Raw genomic sequence first — 23,033 nt, 5'->3', positions numbered from 1 at the left:
ACTGCAAATACAGAAACTTCAAATTTTATATAAACATATATTTGAATGCATTATTTACATAAAAAAGCATGTTGAATCCTTCCTTTAAGACTCACAAAAAACAAATGTCAAGGAAACACCAACAAACACTCTATTACTATATATATATATATATATATATATATATATATATATATATATATATATATATATATATATATATATATATATATATATATATAATTATTATTATTACTGGCATTTATAAAGCGCCAACAAATTCCACACAAAAAAAAGACAAACACAATAAGAACAGACCGATACAACAGATATATGCACACACACACGCAAGCATAGTAAGAGCCTTTGCTATCCTAAAATATTCTGTGTGTTGTTGGTATATAGATAGAAAATCTGTTATACTGTTAAACTCTTGTTCACTGTATATCGCACAGCATGGTATCATTTTAATGAGACTGGGGGAAGGCTTCATCAACAATCTGAAACCGTGAACAGACTGTAAAACTACGCCAGCTTGCTTTTAATAAACTGCCTTCTAGTCAATATGAGGATATATATCTACTAGATTTCATGTTAAATGTTTCAGCTGCAGCAGCTTACAATATACACTATGCTATGTATTTCAAGGTGATGTTTTCATCTTCAAATATTTTCGTAAATGGAAACTCTAAGCACCATAATCACTACAGCATGTTTTAGTGGCTATTGTGTTTGCCATCCCATACTTTTTCATCAGCCCTGGCTTCACAAATTTGAGTGCTGTTTTGGAAGCCAAGAGATCCACTAATTATTGTCAACTGACTGTCTGGTTTGACACCATAATCACTACTACTAGAGAGGCATGTTGACGCGAACCCTGCTCTATCCCAGTCAGAATCTGTATTACGAGATTACGAGCAAGAGGTAGACTATTCCTTTGTTTTTTGCCATCATTGTACACAACAAAATAGAAAAAAGTAACTATTGCTGTTTGCAGTATTTAACCAGTTTAAACCAACTCCATATATTTCCTTCAAATGCCTGAGACCTGTCAAAAAAGCGTCTTTTTTTTTTTGTAGTTCTGCTTTACTCTATGTCATGAACCTGACCCCCCTCTCTCCAAGCCAAACTCTCCAATTCATTTATCCTCCAAAAATGAAACCTAAATACATAGAAACCCCACAATGTTGTAGAGAAGAAAGTCCAGCAACCCCAAAAAATCATAATTAAAACCATAATTTTGCACAGACAGTAATGATATACAATCGCTAGGAAGATTGTAAGTGGCAGGTGGAGTAGTGTGATGTTTTTTGGAAGGTTCTTCCGTATTTTTTAGAATATAAGACACACCTATATAGTTAAAAAAAAAGAAACCAAAACAACCAATACCATAATTACAGTAAGCTGTGAATGTGGACTGTGTTGTGAGTGGATGTACAGTGTGTGTATATAGTGGATGCAATGCGTGTATAGTGGATGCAGTGTATATGCATATAGTGTATGTAATGTGTGTGTAAGGGATACAGTGTGTGTATGGTGGGTGCAGTGTATGTGTGTGTAGTGAATGCAGTGTGTGTGTGTGTTTATGTGTAAGGGATGCAGTGTATGTATAGTGGATTCAGTGTGTGTGTGTGTCATGGGCGTAGGAACCCAAAGAAATCTGGGGGGGATAGCATTTTTACTCGCCGGGTATATTCTTATTCCGTAAACTAGGAGTTGTTTATCCCATTGTACAGCGCTACGGAATTTGCAGTCGCTATATAAATGATTAAATAATAACATTAAAGGGTCACTACAAGGACCCAGCCACCAACATTGACAGGCTATAAGGCTATAAGTATATGTGTGTCAGTGATTTGGGTGCACATATTTGTCTTTTGGGTCTCTGTTTTAAACACTATTTTACATTTGGAGAGTCACTGGATGATTTTATAGGTGTCTCTATATAAATTTCTCAGCGCACTAGCACTTTTCTCTTTTCTGTATTACGTGGTACCTTTTTACCAGGGTACATTGCTGGTGCTGCTTATTTTATTGTATTGGTATATAATATCATATATAATATTTTAATATATTTTTTTTGTCTATTAGGTTGAATCTTGCGCCAATTTATCTTATTTGTATACAAGGAAGGGGTTTTACTTACCCGGATACAGCGCCGGGATCCTCCTGATTAGAACCACCCCTACCCTTCCCATGAATATTAGAACCACCCATACCCCTTCCATGCACAAAAGAACCCCACCTACCCCTTCCACGCATATTAACCCCCTACCCCTTCCATGCATATTAGTACCCCCCTAACCACTTCCATGCATATTAGTACCCCCTCTAACCCCTTCCATGCATATTATAACCCACCCTACCTCTTCCATTCATATTAGTACTCCCCTAACCCCTTCCAATAATTTTTCTACCTCCCCCCTCCTCCCATCCATATTAGTAGCCCCCCCTAAACCCTTCCAATTATTTTTCTACCTACCCCTCTCCCCCTATCCTTATTAGTAGCCCCCCTAACCATTTCCAATTATTTTTCTGCCATGTTAACTAACGCCAGTGCTGGGGTGCCGCTGTGTTTACATTAAACGGCCTGCAGGGACAGGCTATAGACACCAGAACCACTACATTAAGCTGCAGTGCTTCTGGGGACTATAGTGTTTCTTTAATGTGAGGTAAATTAGAGATTAGAGCCACGAATAATATGCTAGATTTCCTACTTACAACCAGATGAGGATGATGATGGGCTCTAGCTGCAGTCTGGCTCCACTGGTCTGGTGTAGAACAGGCTCTCTGGAGGCTGTTTGTAACTGTGGTCCCAAAAATCAATGTTCTGTGAGAACGGGAATCAGCTCCATTTTTTGGGGGCCCTTTACACAGCTCAAGGTCTGGGTCCCAGGGTCCACCTTCACGTTCCACCAATGAGTTTGTTCACAAGGGGTGGAGTGTGTAGGGGATGTCCTGATATGTGTGTAAGGAATGCATTGTGTGAATCTGTGTTTGTATGTGTAAGGGCTGCAAGGTGTGATTCTGTGTATGTACGGGATGCAGTGTGTGCGTCTGTAAGGGGTGCATTGAGTGTGTGTACGGGGTGCATTGAGTGTGTGTAAGGAATGCATTGTGTGTTTCTGTGTGTGTAAGGATTGCATGATTGTGTGATTGTGTGTGTGTGTGTGTGTGATGGATGTCAATCTCTCTCCCTCGTCACTCTCTTTCTTCCCCTCCCTCCCTCCCTTGTCACTCTCTTTCTCCCCCTCCCTTGTCACTCTCTTTCTCCCCCTCCCTTGTCACTCTCTCTCCCCCTCCCTTGTCACTCTCTCTCCCCCTCCCTTGTCACTCTTTCTCCCCCTCTCTACCTCCGTCCCCCCCTTGTCACTCACTTTCTCCCCCCTCCCTGTTTCCCCCCCTCCCTCCCTGTTTCCCCCCCTCCCTCCCTGTTTCCCCCCTCCCTGTTTCTGCCCCCTCCCTCCCTGTTTTTTTCTCCCCCCCTCCCTGTTTCTTTCTCCCCCCTCCCTCCCTGTTTTTTTCTCCCCCCTCCCTCCCTGTTTCTTTCTCCCCCCTCCCTCCCTGTTTCTTTCTCCCCCCTACTCCCTCCCTGTTTCTTTCTCCCCCCCTACTCCCTCCCTGTTTCTTTCTCCCTCCCTGTTTCTTTCTCCCCCCTCGCTCCCTGTTTCTTTCTCCCCCCTCCCTCCCTGTTTCTTTCTCCCCCCTCCCTCCCTGTTTCTTTCTCCCCCCTCCCTCCCTGTTTCTTTCTCCCACCCCTCCCTCCCTGTTTCTTTCCCCCCTCCCTGTTTCTTCCCCCCTCCCTCCCTGTTTCTTCCCCCCCTCCCTCCCTGTTTCTTTCTCCCCCCTCCCTCCCTGTTTCTTTCTCCCCCTCCCTGTTTCTTCCCCCCCTCCCTCCCTGTTTCTTTCTCCCCCCTCCCTCCCTGTTTCTTTCTCCCCCTCCCTGTTTCTTTCTCCCCCCTCCCTGTTTCTTTCTCCCCCTCCCTGTTTCTTTCTCCCCCCTACTCCCTCCCTGTTTCTTTCTCCCCCCTCCCTCCCTGTTTCTTTTTCCCCCTCTCCCTCCCTGTTTCTTTCTCCCCCCTCCCTGTTTCTTTCCCCCCCTCCCTCCCTCCCTGTTTCTTTATCCCCCCTCCCTCCCTGTTTCTTTCTCCCCCATCCCTCCCTGTTTCTTTCTCCCCCCCTCCCTCCCTGTTTCTTTCTCCCCCCCTCCCTCCCTGTTTCTTTCTCCCCCCTCCCTCCCTGTTTCTTTCTCCCCCCCTCCCTCCCTGTTTCTTTCTCCCCCCCTCCCTCCCTGTTTCTTTCTCCCCCCCTCCCTCCTTCTTTCTCCCCCCTCCCTCCCTGTTTCTTTCTCCCCCCTCCCTCCCTGTTTCTTTCTCCCCCCCCCCTCCCTCCCTGTTTCTTTCTCCCCCCCTCCCTCCCTGTTTCTTTCTCCCCCCCTCCCTCCCTGTTTCTTTCTCCCCCCCTCCCTCCCTGTTTCTTTCTCCCCCCTCCCTCCCTGTTTCTTTCTCCCCCCCCTCCCTCCCTGTTTCTTTCTCCCCCCTCCCTCCCTGTTTCTTTCTCCCCCCTCCCTCCCTGTTTCTTTCTCCCCCCTCCCTCCCTGTTTCTTTCTCCCCCCTCCCTCCCTGTTTCTTTCTCCCCCCCTCCCTCCCTGTTTCTTTCTCCCCCCCCTCCCTCCCTGTTTCTTTCTCCCCCCCCTCCCTCCCTGTTTCTTTCTCCCCCCTCCCTCCCTGTTTCTTTCTCCCCCCTCCCTCCCTGTTTCTTTCTCCCCCCCCTCCCTCCCTGTTTCTTTCTCCCCCCCCTCCCTCCCTGTTTCTTTCTCCCCCCCCTCCCTGTTTCTTTCTCCCCCCCTCCCTCCCTGTTTCTTTCTCCCCCCCCTCCCTGTTTCTTTCTCCCCCCCTCCCTCCCTGTTTCTTTCTCCCCCCCTCCCTCCCCGTTTCTTTCTCCCCCCCCTCCCTGTTTCTTTCTCCCCCCCTCCCTCCCTGTTTCTTTCTCCCCCCTCCCTCCCTGTTTCTTTCCCCCCCTCCCTCCCTGTTTCTTTCTCCCCCCCCCCTCCCTCCCTGTTTCTTTCTCCCCCCCCCTCCCTCCCTGTTTCTTTCTCCCCCCCTCCCTCCCTCCCTGTTTCTTTCTCCCCCCCTCCCTCCCTCCCTGTTTCTTTCTCCCCCCCCTCCCTCCCTCCCTGTTTCTTTCTCCCCCCCCTCCCTCCCTCCCTGTTTCTTTCCCCCCCTCCCTCCCTCCCTGTTTCTTTCTCCCCCCCTCCCTCCCTCCCTGTTTCTTTCTCCCCCCCTCCCTCCCTCCCTGTTTCTTTCTCCCCCCTCCCTCCCTGTTTCTTTCTCCCCCCCTCCCTCCCTCCCTGTTTCTTTCTCCCCCCTCCCTCCCTCCCTGTTTCTTTCTCCACCCCCTCCCTGTTTCTTTCTCCACCCCCTCCCTGTTTCTTTCTCCCCCCCCTCCCTCCCCTCCCTCCCTGTTTCTTTCTCCCCCCTCCCTCCCTGTTTCTTTCTCCCCCCTCCCTCCCTGTTTCTTTATCCCCCCATCCCTGTTTCTTTATCCCCCCTCCCTGTTTCTCCCCCTCCCTCCCTGTTTCTCTATTTCCCCCCCTCCCTCCCTGTTTCTTTATCCCCCCTCCTTGTTTCTTTCTTCCCCCCCTCCCTACCTGTGCTGTAGCGTGGCCGAGCTGTGTACTGTCCGCGGGTACAGGGAGCTTTTGTTTCCTGTATCCGGCGGACTAACAGGAAGTGCACACTCAGTGTTCACTTCCTGTTAGTCCGGCCGGGTTACAGGAGACAGATTCTCCCTGTACCGGCGGACTATACAGGGCTCGGCCACGCTACATTGAGGGAGTGACAGGAGGGAGGCTGAGCGCTTCCCTCCTGTCAGCCCTCTCCTCTGGCTGCGCCCGGGCGGTGCGCCCTCATTGACGCACCAGCCCGGGCAGAGCTGCAGCCGCCTGAGGCTCTCTACAGAGCGCTCGGGCGGCTGCAGCAAAAGGGGGGGCCGGCGGAGCTGGGGGGGATTTCCCCATTACCTGTCCCCCCCGCGCATGATTTGCTGGGGGGGATGCGTCCCCCCTATCCCCCCCGGTTCCTACGCCCATGTGTGTGTGTGTGTGTGTAGTGAATGCAGTGTGTGAAAACTGTCTGGCAAAACCAGGCCCTGAGACATGTTCTGCACACCTGGCAACTTGGTTGTGCTATACCCCCATTGTGCTGAGAGGAAGCTGTTAAACTTACTTCCTCCTGGTGTACAGGGATAGAGGGAGAGGAAGCAGAACAGGCACAGTACTGTGACTGACTCAATGTGGGCCTACGTATGCAGAGACTAACCCTATAACTATATACTTGTATAGTGGATGCTTTGTGTAGGCAAGCCTAATATAGTGTGCAGTTGGTTTAGTACTAGTATTTGAAGGGCCCCAGGTTTGGAGCTATCGGAAGCCCCCTTTATACTTTAAGCAGAATTGTAAAAATAGGCTAGTGCCGATAAAGGCAGACACCCACCTGCTCACAGCAATATATCATCAGGGTAAATCTTAAGAAGGTGTATAAGGTACATGCTGGGGAAAGATAAAATAAGAATATGGGAGGGATAAGAATGGTGAAACAAGGGATCGTAAGAGCTGTCACAACACCAGCCAGTGAGATCCTGGCAGATGCTGGTGAGTGTGTACTTTGTATGGGAGTACCTCCGCCCAGTCTGCTTCCTAGCCCGACCGAGTACCTCTGCCCAGTCTGCTTCCTAGCCACTTGCAGGGACCCTGGAACACTTCAGCCCCAGTCGCGAAAAGTTTGACTGGGGGCATTCTGGAGCTTTTACACCCAACCAGACTGCAGCTCTCCTTCCAGGTAGGTATCGTCCCATCTGCCTCATACACTGCAACCCTGCTTCCAGGCAGCTTTAGTGCCCTCGGCCTCTTCCACTGCAGCCCTTCTTCCTGGCAGGTATCCACATCTGCCTGCAATGTTATAGCTCTTGTCTTTAAAAAGCTCTCAGGCCTGTCTCTCTTACTTTATTCCAGAGCTGAAGGGATCCTGCAACCAGCAAACAGGTCCGAAGACTCTGTCACTGAAATCCACCCAGGACAAAGGTTCCAAAAGGAACTGACATCCAAAGCATTGTTTTTCTTGGGACTAACCCATATGATGATAACATTAAGCTTACTGGGACAACTCAATAAAAATACAAACACTCAAATCACATTAGACAACATACAGGAACTTATAATAACATAATAACATATTTATAAAGGGGTGGGAAAGACAATAATTAACACAAAACATCTCTCCTGCTTGCAGAAATAGCAATATGCAAATCTACCAAAATATGAAAATTAGCAATCCTTGCTATTCAGGTAGTGCATACAGTGGTTGCTAGATCCTTGCAATGAACAGGTGGTGCTCTACAGCCCAATCGACCTAGTTGATTGCAAGCATTAGCAATACGGGAGAGCACACTAACATTTAACACTAAACAATAACATTACACACACCCTGCACCTATAATGGGTACAGGGTGACTAAAACATAAGAAAAGACCTGCAACCTATATAAATAGTCTGTCTGAAGGTCCAGGTGATGGTGACTATCGTCACAAGTTATTTCTCCTACTCAGTTCTGAATTTACAAAATGTTGGGGATGCAATATGTGTGTAAGGGATTTGTGTGTGCGTATAGTGAATGCTGTGTGTGTGTGTGAATTTGTGGGGTGGGATACGGGGTGTGTTCTTTGGGAAAATGGGCACTTTTACATTTTTTTATTATTATTACCCCTACCTGCATCATACCTTTCGCCAAGGAAACCTTGTGACTTTAAAGGACCACTCAATGAAATGGTCTGGGTGCCAGGTCCCACAGGTTCTAACCGTTCAGATGTAAACATAGCATTTTCAGAGAAACTGCTATGTTTACATTGCAGGGTTATTCCAGCCTCTAATGGCTGTCTTCCTGACAGGCGCTAGAGGTGCTTTTGCGACGCTGAATGCGAAAATCACATTCAGCGTGCAGATCGTCCTATAGGCGTTTTTAATGTGCGCGTGGCTCTGGCCGCGCATGCGGATTTCGCTCCACTCGGGAGCTCACGCCGGAGTGGGAGGAGAGGTCACCAGTGCCGAGGGAGCCCAGCGCTGGATTAAAGTAAGTAACTGAAGGGATTTTAACCCCTTTAGCACCAAGGGAGGGGGGCCCTGAGGGTGGGAGGGACCTAATGGTTATATAGTGTCAGGAAAACGAGTTTGTTTTCCTGACACTATAGTGATCCTTTAACCTTCACCTCTGCTCGGTGCAGACTCGTCTTACAAGCCCCACACCATGTAGTATTGGAGCTTTATTATGTGGAAATAGTCTTATGGGCCAGGGATCAGGGGAGGAATACTCTCAGTCTGCACCAAGGAGAGTTGCAGACTGAAAATCTCCTGGGCTCTCTCTCCTGCATAAGAAGCCTGTACTGACTGTGTGAGGGAGATCTTTGATATCCACTACATATATACATTCAACATATAGGATGTAAGCAGTTTTTTACCCCCAAATCGTGGGGTAAAACCAGCGTAATTTTTTCTGATAAATATAAAAAAGTATGAAGGTAAATGTTTCTCCTTTATAGAGAAATATTTAAGATTTGAAAATAAAGAATGTGTTATAGATTTTCATTGCCTGTTTAGCAACTTGACCTCAGACTTCCTCACAAAAAAAACACACCTTTTCTCACTTTCTCAAAACATCAAAACAAAATCCAGAGCAATGTTTTATTGATCCAACAGGCACTATTATTGTACCAAATAATATATTTACTATATATTTGAGGTTTTTCAATATTCATGTATTTATTTTGCACATCCTTGTTGAAATATTATGCTAAAAGCTTTGTGACGAAAATAAGTCATGAATTATTTTCTTTTTTCTCAATTTTGCTGAAAACAGTAAGCTATGGTCATAACCGAGGGATCATTCTCCATTCATCTCACCACATCCCCTCATTATCACATGTCTTACTTACACTGAGTGGTAAATATTTTACTGACCTTCGCTACAAGAAAGGCTGTGATAACCTTTCTGGCAATCAAATCTTCGACTAAGTTATTGTTCAAACTTCAGGTTTGCAAGTCCTGTTGTGAGTGGGTCAAACCAGCCTTTTGTGAACTGTAAGACCTTCCTTTAAAGGTATGTGCTCACAAATCATTTTATTGTCTGACTCCCTGCAATGGAATTCACAACTATTCTTACTGACATTATAAAACAGATAAAATTCTGCAATTGAAGTGTTGCATAATTATTTATATAGCACCAACATATTCTGCAAGTGCTTAACAAAATTATAAATGGGGGAACTTTAACAATAGATGAGAGAATTACGAAATGTTAGAGGAACAATAGTCATTTCACTCTTGCTAATCCATGTGTTAATATAATAACTATAACATTGCATACCCTTTTGCTTTAAAGGAGTATCACCATTCAATCAATTTGTGAAAACTCAGAACATGATGTAATATAAATAAATGCTGGAAATCAATATTTCCTACTGGATAAATCGAACTCTTATCTGTCAGATTTGTGTGTAATTATATTACACTTCCCTTCCCTGTATGTTCATAGACGTCATTATTTCTTTATCCTGAAGTACATATTTGTTTATTCACAATTACATATATATTTCCATTACCCATTGTAAGGCACTGATGAATATGCTGGGGATTTATAAAATTTAAATGTCCTTTTACTAAACATATATTTTTTTTAAATACACTTCATATGGGGGGCTAGGCATGTATGAGATAAGGTTTTGAAGTTTAAACATTCTCTTTGCTTCAGTATGAAATATGCAGGCTGTTCTTGTGTACGTGTAAAACCTCCATTTGTCTAAATATGCATAGAGAAATGGGGTACTGCGAGGTTACTGGTTTCTTTGGTTTTTATTGTGTGTGTTGGGGTTCATGTGTTCAATGGTCACTGCTGCCGCCCAGAAGTAGTGGGAGTCTGAGCGCAGGACTTATGTTTGTGTTCTAGTGTTCTGCAGTCGCTCACAGCTACCCGCAGAAAGAGATTTTTTTATATATGGAAATAAATGGCCTGGAATTATAGGCGTTGGGGGTTGACCCCTGGGTGTGGGGTTCTTTAAACACTGATCGCTATAGTTGGTGGAGGGTGCAGCTGGATATTAGTGGGGTTTATTAAAATGTATTTTTCAGGTGTTTCTGGAACCTAGCAATGACCCTGCTTGGGCTGTTTCATTGCAGTAACATTGATCACAAGTGAATGCCTTATGGCTGCTACTGCTAATTGTTAAGACTGCCACATTACTCATTCAGCCTTCTGGTGGTTGCTGATTGGCTAGGCCGTCAGTGTTCCTCCGCAGTCTGAAAGCTGCTGCTGTTGCTTATTGGCTGTTGCTGACTGGACCAATTCATCCACACAACTCAGCATGAATGTGCAAAGTCACCTTCAGCATTGATACCAGTCAAGCAAAGTTTATTTTAGAATCAATATTGCATACTGGGTTACATTAAACAAAATCTAAGAGAAGCACACTATTTTCCTCTTAATACAAAGATTAGTCAACAGTTCTGCATGTATACTCACATGTCTGCCCTATATAATTTTAAAATAAACTTTTCTGGCCCGTAACTAAATTAAAAAATGAATAAAAAGAAAACCCCCACCCCCACATATTTTATATTATCTACCTATGTGCATGCTGTGTTCCTCTCCACATGTTACGGTCACAGCATCATTATATGATAGAAGACTAACATGCTGTTTTTCAATGCCGATGCACTGAAATGCCACAACTCTTTGGACTGGGCTTTTTAAAGTTTTTTTTTTATTCATCATGTGGAAAATTTACTACTAAACCAAATACTATATAATGCTAAGGCCTCCATAAAGTGCTTTATATAAATGCTCCTCTAAACAGTATCTCATATAGTTATTTTCTCTCTAAATTGACTTTCCTTTCTTCCCTTTTCTCAGTCGAACCCTGACTCCGAATTACAGCAATTCCCATAACGCTTAGAGACCCTCTAGCTCAACATGACTATTTATTTACTTGTTTATTTCATATAGAGAAAATTTAAAGACAGGTAGCTGATCAAACAGCAGGAAGAGACTGTTTCATCTTTCATGTGTCCACTAATATCACTGGTTTTTTTTCCCACTCAAATAAGGAGAATTGGAAGAGAAAACAAGAACTCACCTAGGGTAATTCCTGACCTTATTACGTCTTTTTTTTTACCATCTTCTCACAGGTGAGATCAAGGACTTTGAATTTTTTTTTACTTTTTGTTAACTTATTTATGATTTCATCCTAAATAAGAGGAATGCAGATGTGGGTTCTATATTCAAAATGGGCTCAAAATTATTTCATGTGAACTTAAACTTTTGTGGCTGAGAAAGTATTTGAAGGGTAACTGAAGGACAATATTCAGGAATTCATTGGGAAGAACATTGTTAAAAATCAGCAGGTTTTATGAAATATAGGTCATGTCAAACAAACTTAGTTGCATTCTATGAAGAAGTAGGTAGAAGTATAGCTCAGGATGTTGCAGTGATGTGATCTATTTGTATTTTGCCAAGGCATTTGATACGGTTCCGCACAATAGGTTAGTGTTTAAACTAAAAGAAGTTGGCCTAAATCAGTGGTTCCCAACCCAGTCCTAACAGTCCAGGATTTAGGGATTACCCAATTGTGTCTAAGGTGTTTTTAGAAGAAGAAAAAAAACCTTTAGACACAACAGGGTAATCCCTAAATCCTGGACTGGTGGGGGTTACCTGAGGACTGGGTTGGGAACCCCTGGTCTAGATGATCACTCTTATTCTTGGGTAGAACACTGGCTTAAAGATAGTGTACAGAGGTTTGTCATTAATGGTAAATTCTAGATGGACAAAAGTGGTAAGTGGTGTCCCTCAGGGTTCTGTTTTGGCATCTCTTCTAAAAAAGGAGATTAAGGCGCTATAAAAAGTGCAGTTGCAGGCTACAAAATTATTAAAGGAGTGGAACATTTTAGTTATGGAAGAAAGGTAAACAAATTTAAATGTTAGTTAAGAAAAATGGTGCCTAAGAGGGGATATGATTGAATCAAACAAATACATTCATGACCAATGCAACTCATTGTCTGGAAATATATTAATTAACAGGTCTTTACATAGGACATGAGGTCACACGTTTAGACTTGGGAAAAAAAGCAGATTTACTTTAAGGCAAAATAAAGGTTTTTGTTTTTTTTACAGTAAGAACAATAAGGATGTGAAATTTTCTGCCTGGTTTTACCAGAGTCTGCACACATGTTTAAAAAGCAACTGGATGCATACTTACAAAAACATAATCAGGGATATCATTTTTATTTTGTGGGGCAACAGCTTCTTGACTGCCATTCTGGGGTCAAGAAGGAATTTGTTCATAGTTTGTTGCAAAATTGGAAAGTGCTTCAAACTGTTTTTTGTCTTCGTTTGGATCAACAGCAAAGGCAGATGTGCGAAAGGCTGAACTTGATGGACTCCCGTCTCTTTTCAGCCTATGTAACTATTTGATGTCTCACCTTCACTAGATAATAAGAGAAAAGTGAAAGAGTAGGCCCAAATCAAAACATTCTTGAGCGGTAGAACATAGGCAAGCAAAGAGCTTGTAGGAATCTTATGGGGATTCTTCACAACTGCACCTTTTTTAGTCCCTATTGCAATGCCACCGCAGAGCACATACCAGAGTTTATGGATAATCTGATAGACACGGAAATGAACACAAATGACTTGCGTATGCTCTAAATTGTAACTTCATTCAAATATAGGAAAGTTTATATGAAAGGAAAGTTTAACCCATTTCTACAATTCCTGTGAATCAGCAGGAAAAAAAATGACTTATTGCATTTGCTGCATTTGGGAGAAGCAATACATTTTATTCTATACCCCCAGCAGACAGAAATCTGTGGTCAAAGCAGAACACATACCACAGCAGGCTATGCCTGGAATGCACAAATCCTTCTGTAAAGGCTGGACTAATCATTCATCTGGGTCATAAAAAGAAAACAACCTAGTTAACCATTTATCAGGCTCATGCATTCCTGGGGCAGCAGGCCACAAAGATAAAAAACTACAGACAACTGTGCTTGCAGCATATAGCGTTCTTGACTATTTCAACATTCAGCTTTTCTCAGTTCATTTTCAGTAAAATTAATTAGTTTGACCATTCAGGAGCTAACCCAGACAGAGTTATTCACTAATGTGTGAGTTGTCTGGAATTCAAAAGTGATTCAAAATCTATTTTAAACTTGAGACCAAAATAGCTGAACCACAAAACATAGTTAACTTGGAGATTTTTTCCAATTCAGCTACTCTGGCCTAAAATATAAAAATCCCTTCGAATTCTCAGCCTTTCACGCTTTTTAAGTTTGTCGGTGTATATATTTTTTTTTTTTTTAATTCTTTATTTTATTTGTGCATAGAAAATTCACATCTGGCTTACAATGCCACAACAACTAAGGTAAGCATTTTTCAACATAGCATGACAGTAGTTAGGCATTAGTGGGTATAGCACAATTTTGTATATAATAATGTCGCTTCTCTAGGTGTTGTTCTATGTTGCTGAACAGGAAAGATGAGTTACACGATTAGACAGGGTGTATATTTTTTTAAATGCAATTGTATGAATTTCAGAAAAATATGAGGCTTATTCACTAAGCAGCTATTTGATTTGAAAATGTCCAAAATATTGCACATTATAGGGACAAATTGCTGAGGTTTCACTAAATTGGACGATATTTTGAACCTTAGTAATATTCTGCCTTTTGTTCTGTAAAGCAAATATGTTACAAAACAGAACATCAGAACATATTGGGAGGCCTGTAGAATTTACAAACATAAAATTAGGCAATAAGAACTAATTACTTTTTTTATTCATTTTGGTGTAATTACCAAAACAAATTTTGAGTTGCTCTAGGACATACTTCCCAGGACATACTTGAAAACGAGAGAAATCTCACTGTATCTTTCCTGGTAAAATATTTTATAAATAAAAAAATAAAGAAATTTACTATGCAAATATATTTACAAATTAGAAAACTTTGACTGACCATTTTAAAATAAATGCTAAAGTGTCTCAATAACACTCTATTTCGAGCATGTGATATATTGCTATGATGTATACTTTATTGATCTTTGGGTCAAAAGAACAAATAATAGAAAATCGAATAGGAATATTTGTATGTATAAGTTTTGTTCACACCGTTCATTTTAACAGCAATTTTTTTCAGTTGCAGCTTTTTACTAAATCGCCCCATTAAAAGAGGACTCGCACAATGATGAATTTACATTCGTTATGAAGCATGATAGAATAATTAATTTAAAAGATTATTTCTGCTCATAATTCTCTTGCAGTACTTCTCCAGGTTCTAATAATTTTACTGCGATATACAGATAAAACAGGTAATGGTTGAGATATCAATTCTAATTCTAATGGATTTTAAAGGGACAACTGTCTGTTTTACACTTGTAAAGCAGGGAATTATAGGAGGATAATTTTTTTTTTAATTGTGAAACAAAGGAGTGCAGCTAAAGTAAAAGAGCCTTTGAACCATTTAAGATAACATGTATGTATATGCTGGTATCTGGAGTTTAAATGGTAGTACCGGTAATTTCTCTATATATTTAATTAAGTATAATACAATATCTTGTATAATGACAATAAACAATTAATGATGCCCACTTGCGAGAATCTCAAACATGTTTTTGGGTAATTTTTGACATTACATAATTTTTTCATGAGCATATCATACTAGTACACTACATAAGGGCACTTGGGCACTCTTGAATAAGAATGACAAGCAAATATACTTTCAGTAATTCTTAACTTTTTTTCCCAAATGATGTACATGGCATTAGCCTGGTGTGGTGATCCATTCTTCACATAAAAAAAAAAATAGACCAGTGACCAATTCGTCCATTGTAACCCTAATGAATTCTACAAAAAACACATCCATAAAACTTGTTTAATTGTGAAAAAATAAGCTCCATTGCACAAAGAAATGTTGTAATACACATTATGCGTGTCCTAATCCCTGGGGACACATTGACATTGCTTTAGGAACAGTCATTAAAGAAACACTCTAACCACCATTGCCTCTACAGCCCGTTGTAGTGATAACAGTGTCAGGAGTGCTCTGGTGCCATCCCACATTAAGTTGCCAAACTGTTTTACTACAGTCTGACAACTTACCAGGGTCCTCCGAGTAACTGAATTGCAACAAGTCTTCTACTGTATGACAAGCCGAATGTCAATGCAGAGTAAAGCCTGGCCACCAGCTCTCAGCCAATGACTGTGGTCATGCATGGCACTGCTTAGCTCTGCAGAGCTAAGCAGACTTTCTTAAAGGAGAAAATTGGACGCAAAGCTTGTGGCCACACATCCACTGGCACTCAGGTAAGTTGTCAAACTGTACCTAAACATTCTGACTACTTACCATGGGACGGAACCAAGACAGTCCTGCACCATAAGAACTACAGTGAGCTCTAGTGGTTATGAGGCTAGGACTCTGCTTTCAAGGACAACTCTTCTAGAAGATTCTTCCACTTTTGAATATGAATCATTAGTGAAGTATGGCTGATATCCTTCTAGGTGCAACGGTATACTAAATATGTCACTGATAGATTTGGCTTGTGGGCATATTGCACTTTCATACTAAAAGGTTTGTTTCCTATTTGGCTTAAATGTAACAAAGAGTTAAATGACATAAGCATCATCACTATCGAGATTTATTCAGCTTAAGTTTAATTAACTGTGAAATTTTTTACAATACATAATAATAGAAAAACTCATTTATATATATGAATGCTGCAATAAGAAGGATACAATATAATAAAATAATATAGATATAAAATATATTTTGTATTGTGCAGTATTGCAACAGCCCACACATATCTCTTTACTAGTGGCCTGGTGGGCAAATGCCCACGTACCCACCTTGCCATACTGATAGTGGGGCCTTAGTCCCAAATCAAGTCTGTCCTGCCAGATTGGCCCTGTCAGCTCAGAATCATATAACCTGCATGTCCACACATAATCAGTAGTTTACTCTGAAGAGGGCAAAACTGTATTGTTTACCTGCTGCATTCACACAATGGTGGTATTTGTTTGCTCTGTATGTAGTCTTTATACTGCCTACAAAGAAATGGCCTCCAGTAGTGTTACAGGAAAAGTATTTGACCATTCACACCCAAAGCTTGTTAAACAATATTTCTTATAACTAGTGAATACATAACATAACCATTCTATTTGAAACTATTTACTAATGAGACTAATAAGCTACCACATGCAGATTTGATAAAAGATGATTAATGTTAGTTAAACAACATAGAAAATAAGCAAACTGAAATACATACTTGCTGTCGATAAAAACAGTTTGTCAGCATTGAGCAAGTATATCTGCTAACCAATAAACACACCAAAAAATGTATTGATTTCAGATACATTTTCTTTTGTGAGTTATCTATGCACTCTAAAATATTGGATTGTGGGTCAATTGTCTAATTTCATTGGTACAGGAGTCGTTAGTAAATCTTTGCTGATTGGAAAAACATTCTATCAGACATTTTTACGTTACAATATATTTTGTTTTAATCTAAATACTTGATTACTATTTCACTTTATTCATTTTATGCTCTCACTACCAGCTTTCTTGAAAAAAAAATATACATAAAAAAAACAAAAAAAAATACAGCACAAGCAATAAAACAAGCTAATCATATTACTCTTTCCTTTATAATTAATGTTTTCACTGTTATTTTCTTCAAAGGACCCTTAAAGTGACACATCTCAATACGGGGGTTATATTTTCAAAACTCTTTGGCCTCCATCACCAGGTTCTTTGCTAAGCCATTTTGAGAGTGGTTTAACAAAAACATAGGTTCTGCACTCTCAGCCAATTTCAGCTGTTCACTGCAGAAAGGAGGGAAGTGCATGTCGAGCAGTCACTCAGCATGCACAAGTTGACTTTGGGTAGGGCATGGGTGTTAAATTCCTCCTTTGAGTTAGTGGAGGGGGGTTGCAGTGTAATAGCTGCAGCCATTTTAGTAAATCATTGCAGTTATTGGACAAGCTGTGCTAACACACCCTTTTTAATGCATTATAGAGATACTGTATTTAATGCAAAAATCCAAGTGTGTTAAAGAATAAAAAGATACTAACATTTGAAATGTCTATATTTGCAAAATCTTGAGGAATTGTATCTCCTTCAGTGAATGTGTGTAAGATGTTCATATCGTGCTTTATGTGAACTACAATTACCCAAAACCCCTTCTATGCAGGATAATAAATCAGCATTTGTTGACATATGTTATTGGCCCAAAAAGGAAAACACTGCAAGGTGCAAGGGAGGAGTCAAATGTGTAATATTTTTGAGCAAAACTATTCATAAAAAATAAATAAAAGCAATTAATAAAAAAAAAAACACCAAGTTTAACTAACTACAACCTAGCATGTGTGAGTTCTTGCAGCATCCCTAACAAACTTACAATACTACTTTAATAATAGATTTATTAATTTGAGGATGTTACTGCCACAACATTATTTGTGTGTAAGACTCCAAGTCCCGTGGTTTGTTGGGCATAAAAACCTTTTTCATCTGGACTTTGGGACAGTATTAAACTCCACACATTTCTAATTTTCCCCTTTTTACAAACAAAATCCCTGAGAGTTTAAAAAAAGATTTATACAATTCAATATACAACACCATGAAATCTCAATGAAAATTGTGATTTTTTTTTTTGTGTGCAAAATAATAATTATAAAAAATTACTATATTAATAATAGAGGTCACTACCAACCTTTCAGCAACTGGTATAAACCGAAAAATTACACTGAGGTTCATGTAAGGTGATCAAATGGGATTACTAAGTGAAGCTCATAAAATGTACTTCTGTTTTCAATAAAAAATTCAGATGCAAATGTTTCCTTCTGTATCTTATTATGAAGCAGTTTATGTAGTACATTTTATATGGGTTTTTACAGTAATTGTGTCAGTTTATAAACTTAAATTCTTCTCATGTTACGTGTATCCAGTATGAGAAAGTATGAAATAAAGAAATCTACTGTTGCCAGGGGAAAGGGTTGATAGTGTGTAAGCTCATTGAGCAGGGCCCTCAACACCTCTGTTCCTGCGTGTCCATTTGTCTGGTTACAATGACGTGTCTTTTAGTCCACCTATTGTACAGCGCTACGGAATTTGCTGGCGCTATATAAATAATAAAATAATAATAATAATAGTGCTTGTGCATTATTGCTGTTAGTATTTGTGTATACAAATCTGTGTGTAGCAATGCTATTACTAGGTTTCACTATAGTGCATGTGAGAAAATATGGAGGAGCTTAGCCCTGCATGAGAAAGTGTCCCCAAGCAGGGCAATTCAAAAAAGAACAGAGGGGAGCGGGCAGAAAAGAAGTGGGTGTTACAGAAGTGTAACACCCACCTCTTTAATTAGACTGCGGTAGGGGGGAGGGACTGAGTGGACGGCCAGGTAAGCCTTTAATGTAGCCTTATAGTATACTGTTTTCTACAACTTTGTACTCCCCAAATAGTGCATTTTTCTTCACCCTTAACTGAAAAAATAGTTTACTTCATATAACTAATGTATGCCTGTCCATTGATCTGCTTTGCTGTCTATTTGAAGTGAGAAGTGAGAATTCAACGTGAATTTAAATTAAAGGCTAAGGCTAAAGTAGTAAAATCTACAGAATTTTTCAATTTTGACCTTAAATTAAAAAAAAACTTTTTTTGACAACCTTTTTTATTGAAAGATATTGTTTTTTAACATTATTAGACAGAAACAAAGTTCAGTGGGTGAACTCTAAATATGAGGGGTGAATACCTCAAGGCAGATTTGTGATTGCGTGGGTGTGCAGCGTGGACTGGTGTCAGGTGGGATTAGCTGTCCGAAACTGCCCAGGATGGCCAGGAGGAGGGGTGGAGTTGAAGAAGAGTAATAGTGCTCTTCGGAGTAGACCTTAAATTTGAAATTTACTTTGAATTCTCAATTTAGTAAATAACCTTGATGGGGTTTATCGTTACATATTATGTAGTTGTATACTGCCACTGTATTTATGGCTGATGTGACGGTGACCAAACAAATGTAATTAAATAAAAACAGGTTCTGTGGGATTTATCAGACCACTCAGATGTTGCTGGAAACCATCATTATAGTTATTATAGTCAATTTCAGAAGATTTGGGAAGACAGGGGCGCTACAAATGTGTGCATTACAAGAAGAAAAGAAAAACCGTGTAAGCCCTCAATTTTTGCTGGTAAACTGTTTTATTATTAGTTTTATTATTTATTAGAAAAGATAAATATACAAGGCTATTGAATTTACATTTTAAGGTCTGAGTAGTTGAACTGAAAGCATAGCTGACTTAGATAATTTTTCCAGATTGGCTATTTTGGATTTAAATTTGAAATTCACTTTCAATTCTCACTGAGGTGAATAACTCTGAAAATGATGTTGAGAAAACATACATGACACTAAAAACTATTGGGGTGAGAGTTTTCTTAGGCAAATCTTTGATAGAGAACTAGGTGGATTTCACTAAACTAAACCACCATGTTTTGCTGTAGGATCAATATTTGAAAAAAAAAAAAAAAAAAACACAGCAGGTGGTATAAATCCACCTGTTCTGTGGCTATAACAACCACAACCAAACTTCAGTTTGAGAAACATTTGGTCAAAAAAGGATTTATTCAATAAACACTGAACTGTAGTTAAACAAAAAAAAAATGCTAAAATAGCCCAGCTTTAACTATAGCTAAGTTGAAGAATATTTCCATATTTGAGCTAAATTTGCAGTATAATTTGCACTTCATTAAAATTCAATGTTTAGCCAACAAACCACGACAACTTCAAATTAATTGCATATACATTTATGTTCAGTAAAGATAAATTAAGTACAATTTTAGCACCGATTAACAGTATGAAAAAAAAACAAAAAACAACATAATTAATAACGAGAATAATATTTAAAATATCTGCTGATGCTTAATTTTTAACCAAAGAAATGAATATATGCAATTTGGCTACACAAATAATTTCATTGTACACTAAATTAAAGTAATAAATATCTAGCTGCTAATATCTCCATCAGAAGGCTACCATTATTTATACTAGGGTAAAGAAAATACAACTTAACACTTACTGAATGAACAGGCCACAGAAGACCATATGCAAACTTCTACTGTTGCCCTTATTCTATACGTGGAGAATTTATATATATATATATATATATATATATATATATATATATATATATACATACATATATATGTCTCTCAACATGGTTGCATGCTACTACTACATTTTCCAATTATTTCTGTATTACAACAGCAAAATAACACTGTTGACAGATCAAATAGAGTTGTCTTGTGCCAAACTATTAATTAAATTAATTAACCTCTTCTTGCCAAGTGGCTGAGTAGTACTTTTATCATGAAATAGGTTAATGTTACCATAACACCCACACATTGAATAGGTGGACCAATGTATGACAGACAGATAATTAGGAATGTCATGATTACTAATAATTGTTTTCTAATAAGAGTAATAACAAATAAATATGAAGAGAAGAAATCAAACATAAAAATAAAGCCATGTTATTAATCTTGCAAGGAAACAAACATTTACATTTTATTTAATATTATTATTATTAATAATAATAATAATAATAATAATAATAATAATAAATAATAAATAAGAAAAAAAAGATATATATATATATATATATATATATATATATATATATATCGAGAACACCAATAAAAATAAGAAAATAAACTATTTAAAACATTTCTAATATCAAAGGAACAAAAATAAAATGAGGCACCTGTGACAGCTGTTATTGTTGATAGGGGCCTAGTACTAAATGTACTAAATGAAGTAAAAAGCCAACGAACAGCAGTGTTGTCAGCAATTGAACTTACCATGAAATAAAGTAACAGAGATCAATAGCAGGTTGACACATTTTTCAGTGAATCAATATAACCTATAAAGGATAGAATAGTCCTAAATAAAAAAATAAAAAAAACACAGTGGTATTTTCTCCTACCTGTCCCTGGGGTCTATCCAGCTGGTGGTTTTACTTGCATGATCGATGTAGTAGATTTTCCCATCAACATCCCTGGCTTCTTCCCAGCCCTGTGGCAAAGGTAACTCCTTCCTTAGCATCTCCAAAATTGGTGATCTCCCCCATAAAGTTTCCGAAAAAAGTGCTTTGTTTAGGGTGTAACATAGATATAAAAAAAATAATAATGTTGTATGTGCAGTGAGGACGAAACAGAACAAATAATACTATTAATAATAATATTCAAAACAGGTTTTAAGGTCCACCAGCCATTGAGGGGCAAGACATAAAATATCCTCTAAGTGAATACAAAGCATTCCATGGATAATTATTCAGAATTCCAAGGAGACTGGAAGTTGCAATAGGCGTTCAACAAGTCTGCAGATCTGCTGGAGGAGATGGGATGAGTTTCTTAGGACTTGTCATCTGAGCTGCCCCTGTGTCACACGACCCTGTTTCAGTGGTACCTTGACAGCAGCGCCGGGGGTTGTACATTACACGTGGGGGGTCCCTGGTGGGGTCCCAATCCCCACCTTAATTAATGAAATCCTTGTCATTAGCACCATAAATATCCTCCTGCCTGCGTTGTCCTTAGATTAAACACTTAATTGCAGGCGGACCGGTTATATCAGTATAAACTATTGGATCTTCCTTACTGTTCAATACCATCACCACTTCAGATCCAGTATTCTAATGCTGCAAGGTGGAAGCTGCTGTGGGGATGCGAACCCGCGAGCTGTGATATTCCAGGGGCTTCCGGGCCGTCTGCCCCTTGATCTTCCTCCCTCTGTCTGTTTCAGCTTGTTGGCTCTGATGCTGCTGAAACTACAGTGATACGTCATCCAGGTGATTACTGTAATCCAGGTAATAGACCGGCAGGGGAAATCTCCTACTGTAAACACATGAATAGTAGAGCACATGACACAGATGGTCTCAGCCCTCCTCCCACTTCTTATTCATCCCCACCTCCTCCTCCTTCTCCTGCTCTTTCTCCGGGAGGACTGAAGCGTGATGTACAACCATAGAAGCCGGCATTCACACTGCCCAGTATCACTGTGTTATTGTGAGACTTGTAACTGGGAGATTCAGGGCAGCAGCTGCTGAGTAAACATATAGGATAGGAGATAAGGTGCCATAAAGCAGGGACTTTATCTGTACTTTGTAAAAACACAATGCTTACACCTGAGTTACAGAGTCTGTAGATTTATATAAACTCAAACTTTGATGGTTCAGTATTATTATTATTATTATTATTCATAAATCGCCAACGAATTCCGCAGCAATGTCAAATCATTACACCCGAGTTACAGAGTAACTAAAATTCATACAAACTCAGACTTTGATGGTACTATATTATTATTGATGAAGCGCCAACAGGTTTTGCAGCGCTGTACAGTGGGTGATTTATACAATACATGTATAATGTGTGTCAGGTTGTTAAGTCAATTAATGTTTGTTTACTTTAATTAACAACACCTAAAAGATGGTCCCGTGTTTTATTAGTGTTTTCTGGCACTTTTGAAAAGAAAAATGTATTTATAAAATATTTTACTAGGAAAGATACATTGAGATTTCTCTCATTTTCAAGTATGTCCTGGGTTTTCAAATATGTCCTATAAAATAAAGTACCATATTAAGTGCTGTATTAATTGCCATATATAGCAAAACAGAGGAGCAAGGAATAATTTCAATATAGACAGCATGTAGACATTTTGGGAGATCTCCAAAAAGGCCAATTTTGTGATCAAAAAAAAATGACCATCACTGTTCCCGCTGATTGCTGTGGTTCAAATTTATGATTAACCCAAATAGATGGTGGTATATGATTCATTTCATTGTAGGTCCCCTCCTGGTGACAGCTGACACCTCCAGTATTAAGGAGGTCATTGACTATGTATCAGCAATGCTTACATTTACAGAGATATCCACTTATAATGACTTGTCGGGAATTCAAAGTCAATTTAAACATTTTGTCC

The 23,033-nt window shown here is 39.8% G+C and overlaps 1 protein-coding gene across 1 annotated transcript in view; it reads right to left on the bottom strand.

The window, feature by feature from the left end:
* WWC1 (WW and C2 domain containing 1) overlaps positions 1-21,986 on the bottom strand; it is a 227,517-nt gene extending 205,531 nt beyond the window's left edge. The window contains exon 1 of the mRNA XM_063447439.1: positions 21,043-21,986. Coding sequence (XP_063303509.1) covers positions 21,043-21,161 — 119 coding nt within the window. The 5' untranslated portion in view covers positions 21,162-21,986. The remainder of the gene's footprint in view (positions 1-21,042) is intronic.
* Positions 21,987-23,033: the final 1,047 nt, after the last annotated feature.

This window comes from Pelobates fuscus, chromosome 3 (genome assembly GCF_036172605.1).
Source record: "Pelobates fuscus isolate aPelFus1 chromosome 3, aPelFus1.pri, whole genome shotgun sequence".
Lineage (NCBI taxonomy): Eukaryota > Metazoa > Chordata > Amphibia > Anura > Pelobatidae > Pelobates > Pelobates fuscus.
This window is presented reverse-complemented; position numbering and strand designations above follow the sequence as displayed.